The sequence below is a fragment of the Nanorana parkeri genome, unplaced genomic scaffold (assembly GCF_000935625.1).
Source record: "Nanorana parkeri isolate BGI_ZX_2015 unplaced genomic scaffold, ASM93562v1 scaffold137, whole genome shotgun sequence".
NCBI classification, from domain to species: Eukaryota; Metazoa; Chordata; class Amphibia; order Anura; family Dicroglossidae; genus Nanorana; species Nanorana parkeri.
This window is the reverse complement of record NW_017306405.1, coordinates 818,953-845,655: the sequence shown is the minus strand read 5'-3', so window position 1 is coordinate 845,655 and position 26,703 is coordinate 818,953. Positions and strand designations below refer to the sequence as shown.

At 43.1% G+C, this 26,703-nt stretch overlaps 1 protein-coding gene across 1 annotated transcript in view; it reads right to left on the bottom strand.

The window, feature by feature from the left end:
- Positions 1–26,703, bottom strand: part of LMBR1 (limb development membrane protein 1) — a 107,569-nt gene that overhangs the window by 72,743 nt on the left and 8,123 nt on the right. The window contains exons 2-5 of the mRNA XM_018553987.1: positions 21,963–22,035; positions 19,877–19,916; positions 10,487–10,626; positions 2,406–2,509 (exon numbers count right to left, since the gene is read on the bottom strand). Of these exons, the coding sequence (XP_018409489.1) occupies positions 2,406–2,509; positions 10,487–10,626; positions 19,877–19,916; positions 21,963–22,035 (357 nt within the window). The remainder of the gene's footprint in view (positions 1–2,405; positions 2,510–10,486; positions 10,627–19,876; positions 19,917–21,962; positions 22,036–26,703) is intronic.

The following is a 26,703-nucleotide window of genomic DNA, read 5'->3' as shown; positions in this document are numbered from 1 at the left end:
GTCTCCGATCTCCTGACTCCTCTGAAGTCCCACGGTGTCTGTGCGGGTGCACGCTGCTCCATATACTTACCTTGTGTCTCTCCTCGTCTCCCGGCCAAACTGCGCATGCCACCGCCCCAAGATCCTTTGCGGCCGCCTGAGAAATTTTCAGATGTTTCCCTTTCAAACTTCCTTATCAATACAGATACATTTTTAGTTTAATGAAAAAAATAAACGGCATTTGTGTTTAAAACTAACAGAGTTCTAAATTGTAGCAGTCTAGAAGATCTTCTGGGCTTGCTGGATTGATGTCGCATTGCCGGGCATTTTATATTAAATATTTGTTATCCTTTTCTGCTCTACTTGCATAGCTGCTGGATAATTGTGCTGCAATCTTGCAGTGGAACAAGCAGGAAAGTGGTAATGGGTGTTAGCTGTGAAGGTACAAGCCAGCTTTATCAGAGCTACTGTAGGGCCCACTGTCCAACACACCGCCTCAAAGACTAATGTAGAGGCGGCAGGAAAATGACAAAGCTACCAAGTCAATGTGTGAATTTTTGGAATGTTTAATGCTGTTTTTGCATGGGAGAAGGTGAAAGCCTAAAGAATAAAGCAGACCTTAAGCAAGGTCCACTTCGACTGTAACAGAGAAATTAGTGTCATCATATGGTCTGTGACAGAATGTGGAAATCTTAGGAATAAACAGGTAGAAATGCAAATCCTTTGGCAGTTAGAACAGCCCCATGTATGTATTTTATCTGTGTATCCATTAGTTGAAGTTCAGTTTAAGGCCTCATGCACACTACGTACCAAAACGTTGAGTTCAGGTGTGTTTGGAGCTCATTTCTAAAAACGCACCTGAACTCATGTGATGCATTTCTATGACAATGCACACCTAGGCGTCCAGCAGCATCTAGGTGCCTTCAGTCTAGGTCAGTATACCCAAAATAGAAATTTCTGCTTTCTGGGTCCGGCTAGCCCAGTTTTATGTGGCTAAATGCGTGTAAACGCGACTAAGCACAGCACAGAAAAAAGTGATCTGGGAAGCATAAAGTTGTTTTTCTAATTACCAGATAACTTCTGTTGGGCTTAAACGCAGCCTGCTAGTGTGCATGAGGCCTAAAGGTTAGACCTTGGCAAAAGTCAAGTGAGGTCATCCAAAATAAAAAATAGCACAGAGAAAAATTTAAAAAAACCTAAACTAGTAAGTCGAAGGAAACACTTTTTAACTTTTGTCAGCAAATCTGTCTATATGACTCTTCACTATCTTTCATTGCCAAGGAATCTTCGGCATCAGACAGTGTATCAGATGCCTGTCCCTGTTCCACATTGTACAGTAATACCTCGGTTCACGAATGCTTCTTTTCGCAAACAATTCGGTTTGCGAACAGGAAGTTCAGCAAAATTTTGCTTCTGTTCACAAACTCCAAATCGCGTGATGAACACGACCACGGCCATCTTTTCTGCTCCGACACGTGGTCGTGGTTTCCGATAGTCGAGATTGCGGTCGCAGACCGACTTGTGCACACTTGCGGTGAAGCTTTTTTGTGTGCTTTTTAGCACGTACAGTACTGTACAGTATTCAATCCAGCATGGCTCCAAAGAAAGTGCAGAGCAAGCATGGTGGTAAAAAGTGCAGAGTGGGAATGAATATACCTATGGTTCAGAACAGATAAACCTCAGTTACATTGAACCTTATGGGAAAATTTGATTCTGTTCTGGACCAAAAACGGTTCGTGACCACGTTCGTAGGGGTCAGAACGGATTAACCTTACAGGGAAATTTGATTTGGTTTGCGACCAGAATCATGGATCGAATAAAGTTCATGACCCGGGGTACCACTGTACATCACTGCTGTGTGAGGATGGGGCCACAGCACACAGATTGGGGAGTGTTGGAAGCCTGGCCCCCAAGTGTCAAATGCAGAAGATTGTTTAGCAAGTGTAGCTCTTCAAGAGAGCAAAGATCTGCAGCTTGGGCAGTGGGAAGGGAAGTACCCATTTCATAGTTTGTGCATATACCCCATTGAATGCTTCTGCTTTTTATAGTAAATTCAACAAAACAGGAACTTTACCAAATTATAGATCAAACATAAAAGAAATAAGTAAATATCCAGGGACACTATTCTAATAAACACATTTCTGTGACAGAAAACAAATGATGGCACAAAGGTCTGTAGCAGCATTTGAATAACTGGTACCACTTGCAATTTTCTCTAGATGAAAACCAAAATCTCTGGTGATACAAGGGAAGTTTTCCTAAAAGATTACAATAACATTACTGCCTTTCCTGCCATCGGGAAGTGTGGAAAACATGGCCTGTAAAAGACTTGTATAGACGCATTATAGATAAGCAGCTAACTGCATAGTACTCTCTTTATGTAAATTAATATGAGACAGCTTTATTCACAAAGAAAAATAAATTACCTTTTTCAGTCCGGCAAAGCCTTCAGATTCAAGAAAGAAGAACGCAAATGGCATCAGCACAAACAGACACAGATTGGAGAAAAGGGAAACCAAATTCCACAGACCTGAAAATTTCAAACAATACGGTTATTTAATAACAATAAAATTCCAGTGTATATTGTTTTGGAGCAGAGTATTTAAAATGTTCAGCAGTATGAGTCAAAATTAGCAAACATACACCTGGTGTATAAACAATTTTCATATAAGACACCATGCCCGAAGAAAACCACATATGATTCAGGAGCACACAAGTCCATTCTAGAAGCAGGCCGAAAAGTTATGAGCCATAGAACATATACTTTTATTGACATCAACAGGAATAATTCAAACAATGCAGATGACAGCCATCGTTTGTCTGCATATATCCAGGCCTGTGTGAGGCGAGGAGGGGACGAGGAGGACACTTTGTAAATGGAGGATAGTGAGGAGGGTCAAGTGATGAGACCGGAGCACTGTACTGCTTGAGTCACATCTCTCCCTCTCTTCAGTGCCCAGAAGCTCAGTGTTATGTGCGGGAGATAGCATGCTGCAAGGTAAGATTTTTATACTTTGCAGGAGCCCTCCACACACAACAACCACCTTTTTAATAATAATGTATGCATCTAGTGCCGAGTCTATAGTATCATTTTTCCTCAACTGTGGCTTTAAAATATGTTTTCAATGTCTTGCCTAAAAGGTCACGAATCGCTTTAGCTAGAATGATTTAGATTCACTTATTTTGGGTGCCAGACTTGCCCCGACTCCCATTGAATGCCATTGTCCAATTAGGTTGCAGTAAAAGCACTCTTACTGCATAGGCGAATGGTTGGTGACAGGGCCTATCATTAAAAAGGAATTTCCAGTAACAAAGTGAAACTAAACCAGAGAGACCCCCAGGAAGAAGCTCTGCTCTGATAAAAGTTACAGGAAGCATCTCGTTATGCCAGTTCTTAGCCAGGCCCCCTACATTTAGAATGATGTACAGGTTGAATTTACTGGAATCCACTTAGCTCCTGGGATGTGATTGGTTGCTATAACCAACACTGACATTCTCCATTCCTCTTCTTTATATACATCAGGCCCATTCAGTTTTTCTCCATGATCTGTTAAGTTAATATATCAATTTTATTTCAAGCTCTGTAGAGGCCTTAGGACACGTCTTTATCACAACATTCATAAAACGTGTGTCCCTGGAACGAGGCTAGATCCAGAAATAGAATCATCGGTGGTCCTAATGAAAATATTTAATATGTCAGGCTGCAGCCTGGCTGTCATCCAAGATTTAAAGCCCACAGATTTCTTGGGTGATTAATCTGAAGCGTGCTTTGCTGAAAGTCACTTTGTGAAATGTGTCTCTGAACAGAACACACTATTTACGTTTTACAGTGCCTGTGCTGGCAAATTATACTTTGTCACCTAACTCAAGAGGGGGGGGCTCCATAAAGCCTAGTGAAAGAAAAACTGGAGTCCATGTGTCACTACAGCTTTTAGTACTATAGTAACTAGGAATGCAAAGATACCAGTGCCGATACTTGGCATTTTCATGAGAACTACCAGGGTTGTAGCTGGGACCTGGCTCTGGCGCTCCACCACTGTCCTGAAATCATTAGTCTGTATTGTTTTAGAAAAACTGTCACATGACACTAAACAAAAATGTATCAGTACTTGTATCTGTGAGTACTTGGAAAAATGGTATCGGTGCATGTTATAGATTTAAAAATAAAATAAAGTATTAAAGGAGAACTATGGGGTCAGTGTTTTTCCCCATAGTTCTCCTTAGGGTAACGGGAGGACACAAACTAGCGTCCTCCCGTCACCCTAAGCTCAGTATACCGCGAGCTAAAGCTCGCGGTATACTGAGACGCCTCACCTGGAGCGGATCCCGACGTAGATGACGGGATCCGCCCAGCTGCGTGAGTGACAGCTGGCTCTGCCTACCTAGAGGCAGAGCCAGCTGTACCCGCCCCCTCCCCCGTCTGTTCCGCCAGTCAGCGCTGGCAGATGGGAGCGGGGAGAGGGGAATCCAGCCCCTCCCCCTGTCACGGCAGAGAGCCGTGACAGGATCGAGAGGTGAGGGAACCCGGTATGTGTTCCCTCACCTCCCGATCTACTGAGCGGACCTGTGACAGTCTCATTGTCACAGGTCGGCTTAGAACTATGAGGTGAGTGGAAATCACTCATCTCATAGTTCTCCTTTAAAACAGAGATACAAATCCCAGGAGCTCCGTGTGCTCCTTACAAATGACAGCTGCCTCCTAACTTTTGAATCTTTCTCTAGTCTAGTCATGGAGCTTGAAAAGTATCTGTACTTGTACTGAGTACTGTACTTGGTATCGGTGCATCCCTAATAGTAACCAAAAAGGTTTCATCTTTCAATCGCAAAAAGAAAAAAAGAAAAGTACAGGCTATAATCCTTCAAATAACACACAATCGGATGAGAATAGATGTTGAACTCCAGGTGATGAAATTGTAATTCTGAAATGTTGTGCCTCAGTTCATTGTAACATTAACAAATAAAACGGATTTTAAAGTCATAAGGTTTCTTTTTTTTTGGATCAGCTGGCCCTGATATCCAGACCTACCTTCTCTTCTGTGCTCCCCCCCCAGTGCTGACAAATCTACACTCACTGTTGCTGCCAATTTATTCAGCACTTATGAGACCCCTGATGAAGTCACGTGTTTTGACGTAACGTACGTAGGGCAGAGCTTCTGATATCACTGCACTGAGCTGAGCCGGACGAACAGGTTTTATTATCGCTTTGCTGCCATTTGCCCTGCTGGTCTGATCCAGCAATACCCAATGCCTGTACTGTTTATATCATTGTGAGTACGCATTTTTTATTTAATAAATTGCATTTTATTGGACATTACGCACTATGCCCTTGTCCTTTTTCTCTTTCCACCTGGATATAAATACCTGTGATCTGAGGAGACCTTATCGCCTGTTCCGTGCATGGGCTTCCCTCCCCCATTAAGAAGGGAAAAAGCGCATTTGACCTAGCTCTGTAGGTCTACCTCCCCAGGTGAGCACTCACTTGTTGTCATCACTCACTGGGTGGAGGTGAAGGTCTGCCTGCATTGTGCGATTATCCTTACCTGAGAGTTATATGCAGATTGGCTGCAAATCATCGGAAGGATTTTTTTTTTGCACAATCACCATTGTTTGCTTTTGCTTTTTTCCTTGAGACTTTTTATTGTCTATATTGCTTTTTTGTCTTTGTGTAGATATTTTATATGCCTCATTTGTTTGAAGGCTCATATATGTGACTCACTTATATATGTTTCACTTTATTAGATATGTATGATTATTAGCTCGGCACAATATTGTTTTTCACACTTATGAACGTCTGCTTATTTTGGCCATTGGGAGGACACTGATGAATTAACTCCTGCAATGAGCATGGAGGTTACATCACTCCTGCACCCAGCTCCATTCTCAGGATTTTACAGATGCCCCGAATTAAGCAGGTATGTACACTGCATGGCAAATGCACAGCAAATAAAATAAATGATTAGGGGATTGGGAAAGAAGTGGCAGAAGAGTGACACAAAGGTAAGTGCAACATATACGTTACAATTACCTTTGTACTGCCGCACAACACATTATTTACACAATCTAATCAGCACATCCTGAAAAATCCTTCTGCCCCATGGTCTCTATTGATAAGCAAAACAACAAATAATCTCATACATGACACTATAGAGGAATTTGGGCAATACGTGAGGCCTGCAGGTCTCTGGAACAGAAAACATAAAGAATAGAAGTAGTATTGCTTACATCGAATATTGAAATGACACAAAATGAATGTAATTCATGTACCTTTACCTCCATCTAGTGGTGACTATCTGACAGAACACCAATACATTTCACGTTTGTAAGACAAAAGAAAAGCAACAATGTCACATTCTGCTTATACGGTTCTGTATTTTTCAATGACTTTAGGCCAGACACCAAGTATCAAAATATAACAGCTTCTAACATTATTTTAACTCATTTCAATAGGTACTCTAATTATGCTTCTAATGTATGTGCTCATAATGGTCAAATTTTAAAGGGCTTACTTTTAGTGATGCACCGATACCAATACTAGTATTGGTATCGGTGCGGATGCCGAGTATTTCGGCGAGTACTCGTACGTGCCCAAATGCTCCGATGCCTAGCCCGCTACTTCCGGTTGGCCAATCAGAAAGCCGGGGGGGTGTAATGACACACTGCCCGGCTTCCTGATTGGCCGGACAGCCGGCTCCATGCTCCCTCGTCACTTGTGATTAGAGAGCATGGAGCCGGCTTCCCCGACAATCAGGAAGCTGGCCAATTAGGCCAGTAATGACGCGGAGCCCAGGTTTCTGATTGGCTGGGAGGCCGGCCTCGTGCTCCCTCTTCACCTCATGACGAGGGAGCATGGAGCCAACTTCCGGCCAATCAGGAAGCCGGGCGTCGTGTCATTACACAGCCCAGCTTCCTGATTGGCCAGAAAGCCAGCTCCATGCTTTCTCGTCACCTAGTGACGAGAAGCATGGGGGCGGCTTCCCTGCTAATCGGGAAGCCGGGTGGTTAGTCTTTACATGCCGCCTAGCTTCCTGAATGGGACTTCCGGTACTCTGTATTGGCAAGTACCAAATAAAATATCGGTACTCGATACCGAAATACCGGTATAGGTGCATCCCTACTTATTTTACCAGCAGAAATGCCACTAGCGTGTAGTAACAGATAGCGACCATCAAAGTCAAATGTCAGCTGCTTTAGTCTGCAGACAAAATTGACTTTATGTACCATGATTACTGTCCATCATTGCTCTTTGCTGCGTTTTAATAAACCCAAAAGGTGAGATATAATCTTTCTACATGTTTACATGTACATTTAGAGCCCCATCACACTGTTGTGTATTCTAATAGGCTGTCTGCGCACTAAAACAGGTGCATGTACTAATTCCTAACACAACATACCGTAACGCAAAGCAGTCTGCTACCATGTGCTGCAATGCATGTCCACTGGAAAGGCACGTTGGAGCACAGTTCAGAATGACTGGCATCACACCAAGCCGACACACGTTACCATAGCTCAATGCTGTGAACAGACCCTTACTGAACACTCTGCCATTTTCTCTGCCACTGAACACTCTGCCATTTTATTAAAACTGGAGCAGACAGAATCTGGAGTGGTTGCCCATAGTAACCAATCAGCTTCTCTCTTCAGTTTGTTCAGTTAAGCTTTAAAAATGAAACAAAGAAGCCAACTGGCTGCCGTGGGCAATTGCCCCAAATTCTGTCTGCTCCAGGTTTGATAAATTCCCTTCAATATTTTTACAATGAATGGGTTTAAACTGGGGAAGGCAGTGTTGGGGAACAGGGGCGGACTGACAACACATGGGGCCCCCGGGCAATACAACATTATGGGGCCCCCTTGTGCTCCACCCATATACAAGCCCCATCCACAGCCGAATTGCTGTACGGGCTATTCACAATATTCACAATAGCCCGTACAGCAGCCGAAGGCAGCTGAGCGGCTCAGCCAAGCCGAACCCATAGGCTTCAGCTTGGCTGAGTCGTATTCACAGCCAAAGCAGGGAGAAAGGTCAGCCGAAGCCGAACGATCTCCACGCAGATGACAGCTGGGCTGGGCAGTTGTAATAACAGATCAGCGTCCTCAAATGACCTGGGGATGCTGATCTGTCATTAAACAATAACAACTGGGCCATGCCAACAAATGGGTCATGCCATCACAGCCGACTCCACCCAGTTGTTATTTATTGGCTGGGACCTACTAGAAGACTCTGGCAGGTGCCGGCCAATTGGAAACAGGATGTGCGTTGTTTTTTCTTTAAAATATTTTTAATTTACATTTTTAAAAACCCCAGTGGTGAATAAATACCACCAAAAGAAAGCTCTATCTGTCCCCCAAAAATGGTATAAAATTAATTTCAGTACAGCGTTGCATGACGGAATAAATGTCAGTCAAAGTACCGCTGCGCTGAATACTGAAAAATGGCCTGGATGGGAAGGGGGGTTTAACAGCGTGGATGTCAACTGGTTAAAAAAATTTTCTTAAAACATTTTTTCTCATTCATTTAACTTTTTTTCTATTCTGCTCGCTACCACGGAGGTACCGAGCAGAATAGCCGAGCCGAATGCCGCTCGTGGCATTTGGCTACTTACTCACTGCTATTCGGCCCCTGTGAGAAATGGGGCGAACGGCAGTGAGTGAGCTGCCGGAGCTTCGGCTCAGCCGATCCAGATGTCGGATCGGCTAAGTCGAACTCCTTCTGCACTTCGGCTCAGCTGATGTACGGCTGATTTTAGCCGAGGTACAGCTGAAATCAGCATTACAAGGCTGAAGTGAATAGCCGAAACAGCGTTCAGCTCACTTCACTTTGGCTGGGTTATTCATTGGTGAATAACCCCCAAAGCATTTGAATTTCCGTGCGGAAGACCACACGGGACGCAAACGCTATATGTGAAACAACTGCATGGAGTCCGCTCATTACAGCTATTATTTAGCCGCGAACGTACAGAATCCGCTGGATTATCGCACTTGCACTATTTTGGGCGCCGTGCGGTTTCGTACTGCGTGTTCCAATAGTCTGGACAAAGCACATAAAAGTGCATTGTTTTTTCTGTTTAAAGCGGCTCCGCTCATATGCGGACAGCCGCTCCAGTGTGTACTGCAAGCACGATAATCCGTCAGATTCCACGTTTGCGGCTATATAATGGCCGCAAATGAGAGGAATCCGTGCTGCTCACATATAGCATTTGCGTCCCGTGCGGCCTCCCACATGAAAAACCGCACAGGAAACTCAAACGCTGTATATGAATGGAGACAAAAAGGTTAAAATCTTCCCATTTACAGCTCATAAGAAAAAAGTAATTAAATTCACTTACCAGCATCAGGGCTCCTGATCCCCCGGTTCCAGTCAGGGTTTTTGTAGAACTCTTAAGTGGGGGGCCCAGGGCCGGATCTCAGTGGGGCCCCCCCAGCATGAGGCGCTCGTGCCTCTGTCCCTCCTCCGCGGTAGGTCAGCCCTCTGTCCACTGCAACACGCCCCCATCCACTACGACACGCCCCCACCTCAGAGCTCTTCTCAGCCGCGCCGCTGTAGGAGATGCAGCTCTTTTAAAGCGACAACGGCAGTGTATAACAGGCCCGGGAGGCGGGCGACACTGCCGTCGCCGATTTAACAAATCTGCGTCCTCCTACATGCGGGATGAAAAGGGCACGGAGATCTGTGACGGGCCCCCTCTTTGGCCACAGGCCCTCGGGCAGTGCCTGACTGCCCGTATGGTCTGTCCGCCCCTGTTGGGGAATACGATTGCCCAATAGCTTAGAACTGGTAGTCTATGGGGGGAGTGTAATTAGACACAGCTAGGTTTTGCCCACAAAAGGAAGAGGCCACACTAGACCAGGGCTACTGGGTGAACCATTGCTGCCGAGGCTGTGTAAAGACATTCTGGGAGTGCCTGTCCAGGTCTGTCTCTGCCTATATGAGGAAGGAGTCAAATCAATTTAACATCTGACTTAAGAAACAGTGAGAGACTGTCGAGAGAGTCTGTGTAAGAGCAGACTGAAAGTCTAACTAAAAGTCTAACAAAAACGATCCAGCGAGGAGGCTGGAAAATCTTTATTGTGTTGTGTTATATCCCATGCATGACAAGTTCTGGTGTAATCCTGCTTTGTTGATGAATAAAAGGGGTTGGTATTTTGGGTGGAGTCATGCTGGATGAAAGAACATTTCATTGGCTATATCCCAGAAAGCTGTGAAGACAATCTTATCCACCACAAAATGAGAAATCTGATTTATGCAGAGTACCACTTACTCCTGCACTAGAGTCTGGTCAGATCAGCTCCTTCACCTTCAGATTCTGGACTGCTAATACTGGACAGATAATAAGCATCTCCAGCCAATTAAACATAATTGACAAGTGAAAGAAAGATAAAGAACACACAACTTGAAGTACTCATTGTACGTATTGGTAACAACAGAATGATTTTATACGGTTTGCGAAATGGTGTCAATTTTACTGCGAGTTCCACTCATTGTTTCATTTATGTGACAACATTTACTAACCATGAATGAGAGATCCATTCAGCCATTGGATATAGTAGCTTTTAGGGAAAGACAAGAGGATCTCATTGCTGATAATGGAGAAAGGAAGAAGCAGCACAGCACCGGCTGAAACTGCCAGTGTGAATGTACTCAGGAACAGTCTGGAAGAGAAAACACAAGTATTGGTTAGCCGAAAGGCAAAACAAGTATCAGTATTTAAAAAAAAAACATTTCCCACTAAGAAATAATTCACTATAAGTTTTACAACAAAATCCAACAATTGCAGTTCTACAATTTGCTGCTAGAGGGCACCTAATACCATAATTTCAAACTCTTCATGCTCCAGAAACCACATGTAAACCAGAACAAGCTAAAGCAAGTTTTGAGAAGATGGATATTATACCTTTCTTTTTCATGACTCACTGAGGGGAATTTATCAAAACTGGAGCAGACAGAATCTGGACCAGTTGTCCATGCAAACCAATCAGCTTCCTCTTTCCTTTTCAAAGGTTAACTGAACAAACTGAAGAGAGAAGCCGATTGGCTGCCATAGGCAACTGCTCCAGATTTTATCTGCTCCAGTTTTTGTTTTGTTTTTATAATTCTTTCTTTAAGTTTTATATTTTCAATAACAAAGAACATAGAAGAACATAGCTTAAGCATTATGGAAGGTTTACAAGTTAATCATATAATATAAACATTTAAAACTATATCTTGGAAAAAAAAAATCCAATCAGATATTACAGGCGTATAATCCCATAGGTATATGTCTTTAGACCATATGGTCATTGAGACTAAATGAGAACATATACATACATGCATACTCACATACACACACATACATTTATATTATTTATTTATTTCTCTTTCCTTATTCACCCCCCTCTCCCTCTCTCCTTCCCCTCCCCCTATCTTCCGAGAAGTAAGAGAATCAGGAAAGATTCTGCTCCAGTTTTTAAAAATTCCCCCACTGTATTTAACATTAAATAGCTACGAAAAATAGGATTTTTTTAACTCTGTAAAATCCTTTTCTCGATGGACACAAGAAGCCCTAAACCTTCAGGTTATACTGCCAAACACAGGAGGAGTTGACATTGGAAAACACAAAAGCTGTAGACCAGCCCAGGGTATAATTATTAACCCTTGCACTGGGGCTGCCCCTGCACTCGGTTAACTGCTCGTTTGTGCTTGACCTTTGATGACGCTTAGAACCAAACATCCAGACCAAACTGTAAAAGGTGCCCACACACCTTACGATTATCGTACGATAATCGCGGGAAATCCCGCGATCGTACGATAATCGCAAGGTGTGTGGAAGGCGTGCAACCGTTTCTACTGTACAGTCGCACGACTTTGTCTTACGAACATGTTTGAAAACCAGCCGAGAATCGTACGATTTTCGGCTGGTTTGTGGCATGCTCGTAAGATAATTGCCGCACAGGCCGGTGTGCGCAAGCGCACACTGGCCGGTCAGCATTGCGGTCATCAGATGCCGCCCCTCAGCGGGGCGGACTTGTGATTATCGCAAGTACGATTCGCCTGTCCAAGATGGGCAGATCGTACGTTTTTTTAATGACCTTACCACAAGACAAAAGTCTTGCGATGGTGGTAAGGTCTATGGCCAGCTTAAGAAAGAGATGATACAGCCTACAGAGAAGCTGCTGGGAGGGAAGCCCCAGGACTTGCATCAAGCGAAGTACACCTTTCACATCTCATGATAGACCTTGAGGGAAGTGGACTTTCTAGGCTTGAGCATTATTTGAATTACTCAGATGCCACTGTTCCCTAGAACATGGGTTTTAACAGCCATGGTATTAGGGCCAGCAACCAAGAAGCAGGATGTTAAATCAGCACTTCAGCCATTAGAACTAGATGGTTTGGCGGGGCCCATGGCGTATCTGCTTGAAGGGTTACCAAGTTGCCATACCACATCTGCCTGGGCCAATCCAGATAAATGAGGATCAATGGAATACACCTCTAATCTGTAAAACAGATAAAGCAGGAACGCAAGGTTCTGCCAGGGACAGGATCCTCTCCACCCCTCATACTGCAGTTAGACTTCTAGTACCTCCCTGATGATTGATGTAAGCCTCCACAGTGGCGTTGTCACACTTAATCTGTATCGGATGGCAGGTTCATCCAACTCTGAAGGAACAGCCAAAAGTAAGCTTCAAGTTTACTCAGACAAACAAGTACCCCACAACGATAAGATGCCCCAGACTCACCCCAGTCCAACAAGCTGGTGTCTATTGTAAGAAGCTTTCAAAAGATGGGAAGAAATGCCTTCCATCTCCAGAGCCAGATTCCTGAGCCACCAAGCCAGGAAAAGCCTGTCCAGAGATCGGGCCAATTTGTCCCGCTGAGACAGAATATTGTGTTGTAGATGTCTGGAATGAAAAGGGGCAAAGAGAACTGGCTTGAAGAAGGCTACCATCAGCCCCAAGTTCAGGATCTAACTGAACCTCTAATGTCTGGACAGTCACATACATGCTGTCCAACAAAGCCCTGGCTAACACTTCCTTCAACAGGAGGTTGTCCAATAAACCCAAGATGGGGATAATCCAGGGGTGCAACAGGGCCAACTTTGGAGCCAGGGCCTTAGAGACCACCCAAAATGCAGAAAATTGGCTGAATGGCAGGGCCACTAACTGGTAGTGCAGTGGCCCTACAGCAAACTGCAGAAAGTGCTGACGTGTTGGAAAGAAGGGCACATGTTAAAGTGATATTAAAGTCAAAAGGGTTTTAAGCTATTCCAAACACTGATTAAAACACTTACAATGGGTGCTGCTTCTTGATGCTTAAAAGTTTTCGTTTCCTGCAGAATGAGCTGATCCCCTGACCACTGACCCTGATCTCCTGTTTTAGGGGGGCTCCTTTCACTTGCAGGATCCTATGGTGCCACCCTTGTGTGTGCTAGTAAGCTGCATGTGTTTCCACAAACAGCAAACCAAGCTACTCCCCTCCCCCCTGGCCCCCTATCCTCCCTCCACCCTCCTAGAAGCTAGTACTGCTGGAAACTGCTCTGTCCCTTGTGATCTTGACTGGGCAGGATGTTCAGGGAAGTTGAGCTGAGAGACTTGGAACCAGCTGTTCAGAAACACGATGGCAGTAAGTGCTTGGTCAAAAATATAAAGAAACACTTTGTTTGGCAATGTAGTATTTGTTTGATCTGGATTCATTATTGGAAAAAGGTTTGAGAAATGAATACTCCTTTTTAAAGTAAAAATCTTTTATGACCACATAAGTCAGAAAGTCTAACTGGTAAAAGTGGACAATGACAGACATGGATTTTACCATCTGTAATTTTTGGGCCCAGACAAACATTGAAGGCTTTGAGCTCAAAGATGGGGCGAATACCTCCTTTGGGTTTAGAAACCCTGAATAGGTTGGCATAAAACACTTCAAGCTGTTCTACAGCAGGGACCAGGGGCTATGACACCTTGGCCCAGAGAGGGCCCAATGGACAAGTCTGCAAGGAAAAACAATAAGGTTTAAAGCGAGAACACAAGGAAGGTGCAGGGAATGAAATGCAAGTTTGTAGCCATGGGACACCACCTCTTGCAAAAAGTCGAAGCAGCACAAAGGTGGCCAAGCTCGGAGGGCTTCAACGCTGAAGTTGAGGGAGTAGAGAAAAGAAAGGAGGCTTATTGATGTTAAGAACGGGAGAAGATTTCAAAGTCCAGCACGTTAGCCAAAGTGCCCTACACATATGTGACAACAGGAGATTCAAGCGGGAAATAAGTCAGCAGACTCCCCATAAGCCATCTACTGTATGCACACTCTGCACAAGCAGAGGATCAATAGCAGTGGTGTTGATATCCCTTTTAAAAGGCAGTAGAAAAATAGAACAGAGAAATTAAAACTGAACAAAAAGCAGGATAAACTTATTCAGTGTATCACATCCCACTCAAAGTTTAAGCCTTTGGGGATGCGGGTATCTTAAATATCCAAAATACTTCCCCTTCTCCTCAGCAAAGAAAAAAAACAGTCTCCTCTTCTATTAGGATGCTGAATCCTCTAAATAATTTGTACTCCTGAAGATTCTATTCTACAGCCAGGACACCTTACATAATATTTCACCTTGTTGGCGTTCTTTTTTGTCCTAATATTAGAGATTGCATTCTACCAACGTATTGTTTACTGCACACTATACAGGAAATAACATACTCCACATATCAAGTCTTACAGTTTACTAGTTGCTGAATTTCAAAAGAATCTCCAGCAAGACATGCAAATCACCCAACAGGATACAGCTAGAGCAGCGAGAAGAACCACATCTAAAACATACCCGTTGTAATAAACCATGTTTTCTTTTTAGATTGAAATGAAAAACTAGGAGACAAAATATTGTATAGGCTCTGCTAGCAACAAATTATACACCCCACAGTAACATACACCCCACAGTAACGTCCCTTTCAGGTCCAGATTCCCATATAAAATGAGTAAACATCTATGCGTTATATGCTTAACCTCTTCAAATTCTAAGCTATACCGAGTAGTATAAGTAACAGGTTGAGAATGGTCATACTTCTGTCTTTGATTTCTTTTTAAAGGTGATTTTTATTAAGGTTTGTAGTTTACAATTGTATAACTTTATATACAACAATAGTGCCAAGGCGGCAGTAAACAAAAAGAAAGAGGGAGAAGGCAACTAAAGCAGACACTGACAATACATAGCCAAAGTACAGCTTACAAAGCCAGAGTAAGGTATTGAAATTCCACTAACATATGCAAAAGAAAAACATACAATAAAAGGAACATCATTCTAGTACAGGGTACTTAGCACTGGGGGCGCAGTAATAGAGGACAATAGTACAATGAGAATCAACCACAACAGCTGGAAAACACATTATGAAGAATGTGTCTTATTTCTAATAGCTCTGATTTCCCTTTAGAGATTCTCTCTTCAAGTGTAGGGACTTGTAGAGAGGAAGCCTACGCAGTCTACGCAGCAATATAGGTCCTAGTAATACTATCATCTCTCCTCCACTGCCAAAGCCTCCATCTCAAAATTTCCCATATAAGAACTAGATACTTTTCGAGTACCAGTGCAGATACTTGGCATTTTCATGAGAACTACCAGGGTTGCAGCGGGGACCTGTTTCTGGCACTCCACCAATGTCCAGAAATCATTAGTCTGTATTGTTTTAGAAAAACTGTCACATGACAATAAACAAACATTTATCAGTACTCGTACTTGTAAGTACTCGGCAAGTACCAGTACTCGCAAAACTGGTATCTGTGCATCCCTTTATTTATATTTATAAAAACAAAATCGTACATTAAAACAGAGATGTACAAATCCCAGGAGCTCCGTGTGCTCCTTACAAATGACAGCTGCCTCCTAACTTTTGAATTTTTCTCTAGTCTAGTCTTGGAGCTCAAAAGTATCGGTACATGTACTCGTACTTGTACTGAGTACTGTACTTGGTATCTGTGCAACCCTAATAAGAACAATCCTGTCTAGCATTAATGAATTGACCCTTAGGTATACCCCCCCTATAATATGACTGGGATGATGGCATGGAGGAGAGAATTTCTAGAAATAGATTTCCTATAAGCTTGAACGTAGATAATATTTTCAAAATGACTACCACTTATTGAAAGTGAGTAATTCATTTGAGTGGCTTGCTCTTATATAAACCCTTTAATGGGTTCCGATCTCCAAAGACATGGTGCTCCTGCCACCAACCAATATAGAGGCTGGCATAGCAAGGCACAAATTTGGCGCCCGTAGAAGCGCCATATCTCTGGAGATAACCCTGTCAAAGAACTATGTTTCAGCAAAAAAGTCTTGCCTACAAAATAAAATTCTTTAACCCCTTGCCGCCTGTAAAATTACGAGTGGACGGCGGATCCTTCCTGGCAGGTGATCGTACCTGTACGTGATTTTTTTTTCTGCGGGCGAGCACGAGCAGAATCCCGCTGGGAAGGATGACAGCCGTTACCGGCTGTCTCATACGAGTACTCGGCCGGCTCTGTAGCCGGCTGATCGCTTGTATAACATCGTATGATGCAGGCCCCCCCTTCGCTGCCGCGCCCCCCCTCCTTTGCCGCTGCCAGTTATCCCGGGCACCGCTGTCCCCCCTGCTGTGCCCGGGACTGAGAAGACCGGCACAGTGGCTGCTCGAAGAGAGAAGGATGAGATCAACATTTCCCCCACCGGTGATCTCTCCCCATTTTTGCTCTCTAAAGTCAGAATTTTAAAAGCTTGACATGTTTGGTGTCTATTTACCCGACGTGACCTGATCTTTTATATTTTACCAAAAAATTGGGTAATAACAAAATGTTTTATAACATAACGTAAGGAAAACAGTTTATTTTTCAAAATTTTCACGTTTTTTTTCGTTATATAGTCGTGGTAATTAAATACCACCAAAAGAAAGTCTATCTGTCCCTAAAAAATGGTATAAAATTCATGTCACTACAGCGTTGCATGACGGAATAAATGTCAGTCAAAGTACCGCAACGCTGAACACTGAAATATAGCCTGGCCAGGAAGGGGGTGTCACACCCGGTCAGCAAGTGGTTAAATCTTTGACATAATGTGTGTAATGCAAAGCTCTCAAATCCAAATCATGAGGAATGCAAGAATGCAAGAATTGTATTAATGATGTAATGTAACAGGGGTAAACCACTTACTTTGGGTATCCCACTTTCTACCCCCAACTTCTAAAGAATATGTTTAGTATCACGGAAGTACAATAGGTGTTCTTTCTTTTCTTGCAAAACGATGGTTTGAATCATGCAATTATGATTGTAAATTGTAATATAGAGTATTTATGTTACATATCACTATTACAATATAATACATCATGCCATGTTTAGATGAGGCATGTGCCTTTAAAGGTTTTCAGGGGGGGGGGTTTGTCATCTTTTTGATTGAGAGCTGTATATAAGGAACTCTTTCCCTGTTCACCCGTGTCTAAGCCCGTAAAGATGAAACGTATCAGAGGGGGTGGTGCCTTGGACAGGGCCTGCAGCGAGTACTCTTGTTTTATCTCACTGAATAAAGCTACTTCTTACATCAGTGACATCACAGGCATTGCAACAGTTGCTTGCAGAGAAAGAATGTTATCAATTACGAGGCCTTGTACCCGTGGTAATTCTTTAGTCCATTAAAGCTGAACTTCAGGCATCTGTTAAAATTCACCAACGGTGAAAAGCCTATTTTGTCAAGGGGTTTTAAAGGAGTTCTGAAGTCCCAGCATATAATATCCTGTTAGAACATCAGCATTGTAACAGCAACACATACTATACATGATTTTAACCCCTTCGTGACTGACGACGTACAGTGTACGTCGCCAGCATCGGGGCTGTTTAAACAGACTCCCGGTGACTTTTGCCGCCGGGACTCTGTTTAAACTTGTAGAGCCGACTGCCGGCTTTACAACAGAAGCGATCCTGGCGCAGATCGCTTCTGCGTCCCGAAGAAGGGGCCGTCCCCCCCCTTACTTCCTGGAATCCCAGTGTGCTTTGTATCTCTTTCCCTGCTGCTTGGTGTGATGATTTTTCATGATTACATATCCCAGCATGCATTGCTTTCAGCAAGCAATGATAATGTTACATTGCTCAGATTTTGAGTTGTCGTTCAGAAGGCAGGCTTAGTGAGGATATGAGCATATTCACAGGGCTGAGTGAAAGTGTGTCAGAATATTGAGGAAGTACATCCTATGGGCATCTTCAATAATTTTACAAACTGCTAGATCTAGGAGTGGGGTAGAACTTTTTTGTTTTTGATAGAGTAAAGAGGGATTAGAACAGTTTTCATTGGTATGCGTGTCCCTTTTAGGGAGATTCACCTTCTTTGCTTGTCCTGGTGACCTTTATCAATGAAAGTAAAGGAAAATCACAAATTGTGGATTGTAACCAGAACAGGAATAGATGGGAAATCTTCCAGTGGGGATTGGTAATAACCCTCCTGTACTCTATCCAAAATTAAAAAAAGTTTTGCCTTAAGTTCTACTTTAAATAAGCAGAAATATTTCCCTTTATCTTGGCTTCTACCCGGCTGTACGATTGGTCCCCAGGGCTGCTCCTTTTAGCCGCATGACAGGTCGTAGCATTCAGTGCTGCACTGTACACAAGGATGTTGGGGGTTTGCCCACATTCAGGAAGCACTGAAAAAGTGGAGAGGCGGGTTGGCTGCCAGGGGAACGCGGAATAAGGTATACATTGTGGTTATTCCAATCTCTTTTTAAAAAATGGGTGATTAACCCTTGCAGTGCAGAGGAGGGGCACTGCAAGGTGTATTTATACAGATTCCAAGACTTTAGTTTACGTTCAAGAGCCATTTTCTCTTCAATATGTTTTATTAGGTTTTGCGATACAATGAATTCAAATAAACATCAGAAACAGTCATGTGGGGGAGCATCAAAATGCCCGTGCAACGGGCGGCATACAATAGTAGGTAGAGGTACCATGGGAGGGGAGCTAAAGAGTGTCGCGGCCCTCGTTTTGCAGGCAGCCGAGGAGCGCGTAGATTTGCGGGTTCGTTGCGAATAGGCGCCTCTCCTGCCCATGAGGGGGGGAGAACAGGTCCGGGATGGTAATGGGGAAGGTTTGGGGTAGGTTCGATGCAGATAGCTAGAGAAAGTTGGCGGCAGGTGCCCAGAGGAAGAGGAGCTGAATCAGCACACGTCTGCCATGTTCAGCGGCTCAGGCCACGCCCAAGAGCCATTTTCTATGGGCTCAATAATATTTTGAAACTACCTCATTGCTTATGATACAGAGGTGGTAAATATACTGTTTTTGAAAGACATAAGGCTTTATTTTGGTGGTATTGCTTTTTAGTTAAAAAAGAACTCCAGGAATTGTTTTTAATAACCCGTGCAGTGGAGCTACCCCGTCACTGTGAGGTTTAAGTGCTTGTTTATTTGGAGGTGATAAAAATAACACAATTATACTCACCCGAAGATCTAAGCCGGCCAGCTGTTACAGCGCTCCCTCCAGCCTGTCCCCTTCTCCACAGTACATTGGAATGTTCCTCAGTGTCCTCATGTCTATGCACAGGGTATAGACATGATGATTTACTGGACCTTTACTAGACCGCTGCAGACAAAGGGGAAGAGACATTCCAGTGATTGGATCTAAGAAGAAGCCAGCTCCGAGCTTTGGGTGAGTATATCTATTTTTTTAACCTAGACACAAACAAACAGTTAACCGCTACAGTGCAGGGGTAGCAAAAGAATTCCTGGAGTTTTTCTTTACTTTTTTTTATATTATAAAGCAAAAGGAAGTCAAAAATAGAAAAATGCATTTTGCAGTTTTACCAGTGATAAAATTCAGTAAATTTGGTAAGTTTTTGAATGCAAAAAATTCTGCGTACGGAATCAACTACTTCCCTAACAATATTACTGGCCAAATGTTATTATTTATGTGTAAAAAAAGAAATAGATAATGCATACGTACGAAACACGGTTGACAGTGGCGTCCTCATCCTCTTGCTCATCTGAAACAAATGTAACAAATGTAAAAAACTTAAGCACAAAACTGTAATACAATCCTGATAAATAGGTTAACAAACAGAAAGATAACAGCTAGAGATATAAAATTGTCACTGTGGAATCATGAAATCTAGAAAAGGACACTTCTAGTACAGCCCTTTACTGAGCTGAGATAGGCCACAAAGGCTTTTCCATGAAAACGAAGATTGTAGCACACTTGCCTGCCTGGGAGAATTTCTGAAGAAAAGTCTATGCAGCGCCCAGAGGGATGCACAGTAAAAATCATACTGGAGCGGGGACGGGTAAGTACAACACTTCTAAGGGGTGCTGATGGGGGGTGGCTGACCTTAAATAGCGTAGCTGTACAAAAAAGTACACCTGCCCTCAAAACATTTTTTTTTTTTAAAAGACATTAAAATGTTGCCAGTTCCAAAAATCTTATTCACCTACTTCTGGAACACTTGCATGACTGTGTGTGGTATTACTGGATGTTCATAATAAACAGACATTGGAGAAATTCTTTCCAAGTGATCCACTTTTCAGAGAATTTTTTTTGAACTCAGACTTCAGCAGTGTTCCATCCTTCTGCAATGAAGTGCATTTAAAAATTGTTTCTCCTACCCTTTCCTATATATTTCCAGCTAGCCTGTCTGTACATTTATAAACTCTGCAGATATACATAATCATTTTACAACAAAAGAAAATATTTAATACATTTTCAGAATATTATTGTTTAAAAAGTAAGAATAGAAAATTCTTACAGCAGAAAAGGGGGATGGCCAACCAGCTTGTTTGCAGAGACTTTGCTGGTTCTTCCTTTTCTATTTCATGTAGAACTGCTGCCTCATGTAAAGTGGACAGAAAAAGCAGCAAACCTTGCAAATTGCAGAATTTCTTAAGGACCTATTCAGACCTGTCCATTCTTGTTGCTTTTTAAATGGTCTGCCAATGCACAAGAACAAAGGTTTCCTTTTTTTTTCCCGTCTGTTCTTGTGCATGGTACTAGTAATCAAACTTCAGACTGCCTGATCCTCTGCTTTAGCAAGGCTAATGTGATCAAGTACTTTTTTCAGTCACAGCTGCCTTTAAAATTTTGCAAAACCTTGAGGCACCCTAGTCTGAAATGTAAAAAGCCCGCTTTGCATCAGAAGTCCCTCCCCCTTCATTAGGAGGCCCCACAAACACCATGGAGAGGCATGACTCGTTGTGAAAATGTCAAGGCACCTATCAGGAAGCCAATAGGCACCCTGATTGAGAAAGGCTGGCCTAAACTTTCACATATGTATTCAGTGCTAAAACTACCTGCAAGGAGTTTGCATGTTCTCTTTGTGCTTGCGTGGGTTTCCTCCGGATACTCCGGCTTCCTCCCACATGCCAAAAGAGATGCTGGTAGGCCAATTGGCTCCTCTCAAAAAAAAAAATGGCCCTCTATGTATGCATGTGAGACAGGCAGCTTGGATAGTAAGCTCCTTGAGGGCAGGTACTGATGTGAATCTGCAACTATGTAAAGTTCTGCGTAAATTGTCGGCGCTATATAAATACCTGAAATAAATCAAAGAAGCCTGGAACAGCATTTTCTTGCAGAACTTTAAAATAAGCGTGATTTACAGCAGATGGCAGATAAATTAGGGTTAAGTGAAACATTTCTTGTATATTATCACATAGGAAAAGGCAGTAAGGCAGAAATGATCAACTAGCTCTCAGAAATGTGAGAATGGAAGCTGATCTCCGGCTTTCCTACAGCGCCATGCAGATGTGCAACATGACAAAGACCTAATTAGGACAAGATTCCTAGAAGACACTAGAGCTGGAAATACTCTGAGGGAACGTCTGGATTTCAGACTACAAGATGACAGGAAACAGTCCTTACAGAGGTCTTCGCCAGTGGAAGTGCCTTATCATAACAATATACTGTACAGAGAGTCTATGGAAGATAAATGCTACTGGAAAGCACCTCTAAAAGTATAAAAGAAAAGAAAAAAGGAGGATTTAAAAATATGTCCTTAATAAAGCTTTGTAGGCCATAAATAGAAAATAATAGCAGAACTTACCTGCTTTCCTTTTGTATTGTGTGATGAAGAAGTACGACACAATGTATAAAATGGCAAACATAAGAAAGCAGATCTAAAGAAAAAAGAAAAAAACATTAAAAAGCCTGAAAAAACAACAAACAGAGATCATACTCAAAGTAAACCTGCACTGCTTTTATGGTTATAAAGTCTGGAGCTCATCTTCAGTTTTCCTAAAAGCTTCTAAGAAACTCAAAAACTAAGGGTGCTTGATTACACAAAAGGGGTCTATTTATAAAGAATTCACAGAGCCAGTCGCCTGAACATGCTATATTCTTATTGAAGACGTTTCACTGATCATCCAACCAGCTTTGTCAATTCTAAATTGAAAAAGCTGGTTGGATGACCAGTGAAACGTCTTCAAGAAGAATACAGCAAGTTCAGTTGCCTTGACTTATATTTTACAGACATAACATGACCTGGATGAATGAGAACCTTCACAGACTTTCCTCTGTAATGAATGTGTGTGTGCAAACTTACAAAACACAGGTTAGACCAATTTATGTGCGTCTTCTGTTCCAGTATCTTGTGTAACCAAACACCAAAGAACTAATCCGTCAATTCCGATTGAATTGTGTTAAAGGATAATCCTAAACATTTTAACTACTGTGATTGAAAGAATTTTGGTAACAACCCTCAGACCTAGGGAGGTCATTTGTTTCTCTACCATGATTATGAAGAGGTTATGAAAACTGGGCTTTTGGGTTACACAGCAGACCAGTCCACCATGATCACTGGCCCTCTGTGATCATGGTAAATTAAAAGCCAGACCAGATAGGTGCTGCTTGAAACGCTAATTAGATGATCAGCCCATATATTCTGAAAACCGGGCATACATTCAGCTTACCAATTAAAACATGAAATATCTACATATAAGAGGAGAGAATCTACACGTTAAAAGCCAATTAAAGCGTTTATAGATCAAATAGAATTATTTTCTTGCCTTTGTGCGAAGAACAAGATGAGATTAATTTGACGGAAGCAATTCCAGGATTGTTTTATCTACATAATAATGTGGTTTTACTCACAAGTATGTCAGCACTTTACTGGTGACAGCTGTCAGCGTTTTACCTCATAATAGAGCCCAGAAGATTGGTGGAATGAATTCCCAGAGATAAACTTTCTGTCAAGCCATGCAAGCTTCATCAATCTCCAAAAGCTGAACACGCTGGACGTTATTAATTCATCTCCAGAATGGGTAAAATAAAGTGCCATAAAAAAAAAAGCCACAATTCTGAGTATAAATTACAACGGATTCTTCAATTAATGTCTCCTCCACTGTATCCTTCATTTATATGTAAAGAGAGACGCCAACATTTGGAGGATTGTGCCACCAGTGTTGACTGGACTCCAACAGAACATTTACCAACAACCAAATGTCACAACATATTTTCACTGTAACAATGACACAGACCAATCCATACCCGATTTAGCTACACTGTGCATGGAAAGCACATTAACAAAATCCTCTCATGCAGCGCTGCATCTCTACTGTCCTTATGCCCTATTCATCTTCTCACCTCCAGATGGACTCCTCATGACTTCCCACTCACCTTTCTCAACTTAACTTCAATTTCTCACTCACCGTACATGTTTTATCCCCTTCCTGGTATCTTACATACTGGACCGATATCCCTGATTCTCCAATTCTCCTCCTATCATCACAAGAAGCTCCACACCGTCATGAGTGACCATCTTCCTCCCAAACTGAATTGTTCAGTCTCCTCTCTCTGCTACATCAAAGTTTGTCGCTCCACTCCCTTCATATAGCCATGTAACTAAGATCAACAGTTTTTTATTTTTACTCCAAGGTGGGGAGTTTAAATCCTAGTACCTTCTGTAAATTAAAAGGAGGACTATGAGGTGAGCAATTTGCCCTCATCCTCATAGTTAGAGCCGACCTGTGACAAAGAAGCTGTCACAGGTCGGCTCTATTGATCGGGAAGCGTGCAGAAGCATGCCACCGATCTGCTCACTTCCCGATCCGTCTCCCTGGATTCCCCCTCCCCTCTACGATCCTCCAGCACTGAGTGGAGAAATGGACAGAGGAGGGGGCGGGCACAGCTGGCTCTGCCTCTAGATAGGCAGAGCCAGCTGTCACTCACGCAGCTGGGTGGATTCAGACAGGCAATAGCCCGCTATATACGGAGCTTTGGGTCACAGGAGGAGGTTAGGATGATATGTCCTCCCGTGATCCTAAAGAGAACTATGGGGAAAATACTTGCCCCATAGTTCTCTTTTAATATTGAGCACACAAAGTCTGATAAATTCAGCACACATAAGTCTGGGCTTGCAGGCATTAACTGTGGTCAGTAACAAACTGTAGAGAAATGGGTTTGCAACTAAACTCTGGTTGTCATTACTGTTGGGCCAATCCAACTACAAGAGTTATTCCTATAACAATTTTGCTCAGAGTATTGCTGAACGAGCACTGTCCACACACCATTACAGTGAATAGATGGAGCCAGAGGAGCATAGGAGGTTGCTATTCTCCTCTGCACCATGTAGTGGCTCTAATGTCATCTGAATGGCATTCGCCCAGCTATATGCAAAGTATTGACAACTAACACAGTGACATTGTAGAGCTACACATGTGACTGATAGTATCACCTGTAAAAGTGTGACTGACTGATCACCTGTAAAGTGTATCTATAGCCCAATTTAGTTTAGTTTTTTATTTTGGATAGAATTGGGAATATAGTTAGAACTCAAGCTCTCCAGCCCCCCACCCCAATCAGGTTTTACTGCTATGTGGGGTTAGAGGGATTCCCCCTCACTTTCTGTTCTGGGGACAACCTTTTAATAGACAGGAAGTAAGGGGAAAATATGCAGCAGGGAAACAGGCAACAATTAAAAGGTTGGCAGAGGTTCAAGCATTATTCATTCTACTTCTGCAGAAATGTCGTCACCAGGTCCCATTTTTCTTAGCATGCATGCCAAGGCCCCATTTATTTCTACTGGGAGCTGTACTCGTGGCTGCCTCCAGCAATCATGAAGAGTGCAGCTCTACCCGCAGGAATGAAAGGGACTGTGGCTCACATGCACAAGAAAAGGAGGGCGCTTTTAGGAGAAAATATGTGCGGTTCCAGAGAAGAAGCACAGTGAACATCAATGGAATGGGAGTAAGTGTTAAGCTGGCCATACACCGTGCGATTATCGTTTGATTTATGTTGTGCCCCCATCGAACCGTCGTCCGTGTTCCGCTCGAATACCCCATCATGCATAGACCAATGTGGATTTTTATTATCGTTTGTTAGCAATACTAATTGACCGAATTTCGTAGATCGACAGAAAAGATTTTCGTTTGCGCACGTGCAGTTTTCATGTTGCGATTTTTTTTCACACTAATCCATCGATTTTCGTACCATTCAAAAAAAGTTTTCCAGCCTGACCGATTGAGGAAATTAGTCCAGTTGTACCGTAATTCTGATCATTCACTGCCCATCAAGTGGCCGATTATCGTACGAAAACACAACTGTGTTCGATTTCGGAACGATAAAAATGACTTTAACCCAGTCCTTAGCAGTCCAATCCGTGTACCTTTTGCAGAATATCAGTCTGTCCCTGATGTTTTTCCTGGAGATAAGTAGCTTCTTTGCTGCACTTCTTGACACCGGGCCATCCTCCAAAAGTCTTCGCCTCACTGGGTGTGCAGATGCACTCACACCTGCCTGCTGCCATTCCTGAGCAAGCTCTGCACTGGTGGTGCCCTAAGCCTGCAGCTGAATCAACTTTAGGAGACGCTCCTGGCACTTGCTGGACTTTCTTGGGCGCCCTGAAGCTTGAACCTCTCCTTGCAGTTCTTGATGATCTGATATATTGTTGATTTAGGTGCAATCTTAGTAGCAGCAAAATCCTTGCCTGTGAATCCCTTTTGGTGCAAAAGCAATGATGACTGCACGTGTTTCCTTGCAGGTAACAGAGGAAGAACAATGATTTCAAGAACCACACTCCTTTTAAAGCTTCCAGTCTGTAAAGGTGCCCACACACCTTGCGATAATCGTGGAAAATCCCGCGATCGCACGATTATCGCAAGATGTGTGGAAGGCGTGCGGCCGTTTCTACTGTACGGTCGCACGACTTTTGCCTTTCGAGCATGTTCGAAAACCAGCCGAGAATCGTACGATTTTCGGCTGGTTTGTAGCATGATCGTGACTTAACTGCCGCCAGGTCGGTGTGCACAAGCGCACACTGCCCGTTCAGTATTGCGGTCATCGGAAGCCCGCACCTCAACGTACAATCTGCCTGTCCAAGATGGGCAGATCGTATGTTTTTTTAATTACCTTACAACCATCGCAAGACAAAAGTCTTGCGATGGATGTAAGATGTGTGGCCAGCATTAAGGTGCCCGTACACCTTACACTTATCTGCAGATTTTCTATGGTCAGATGGAAAAGGTGGAACAGATTCCTCCATCTACACTTAACAGTGTGGATGGAGGAATCTCCCACTGGGCAAAGCTTCAGTATCTTGTTAGTCTGCCCCGCTGGCTCCCAAAATACCTGAACAGTCTGATTGAATGCAGGCATTTTTCAGGTGTTTTGAGAGCCAGTGGGGCCGACTAGCAAGATACTGAAGCTTGGCCCAGTGGGAGATTGCTCTATCCACACTGTTAAGTGTAGATGGAGGAATCTGTTCCACCTTTTCCATCTGACCACAGAAAATCTGCAGATAATTGTAAGGTGTATGGCCAGCTTTATTCTAACTCAATCAGCATGACAGA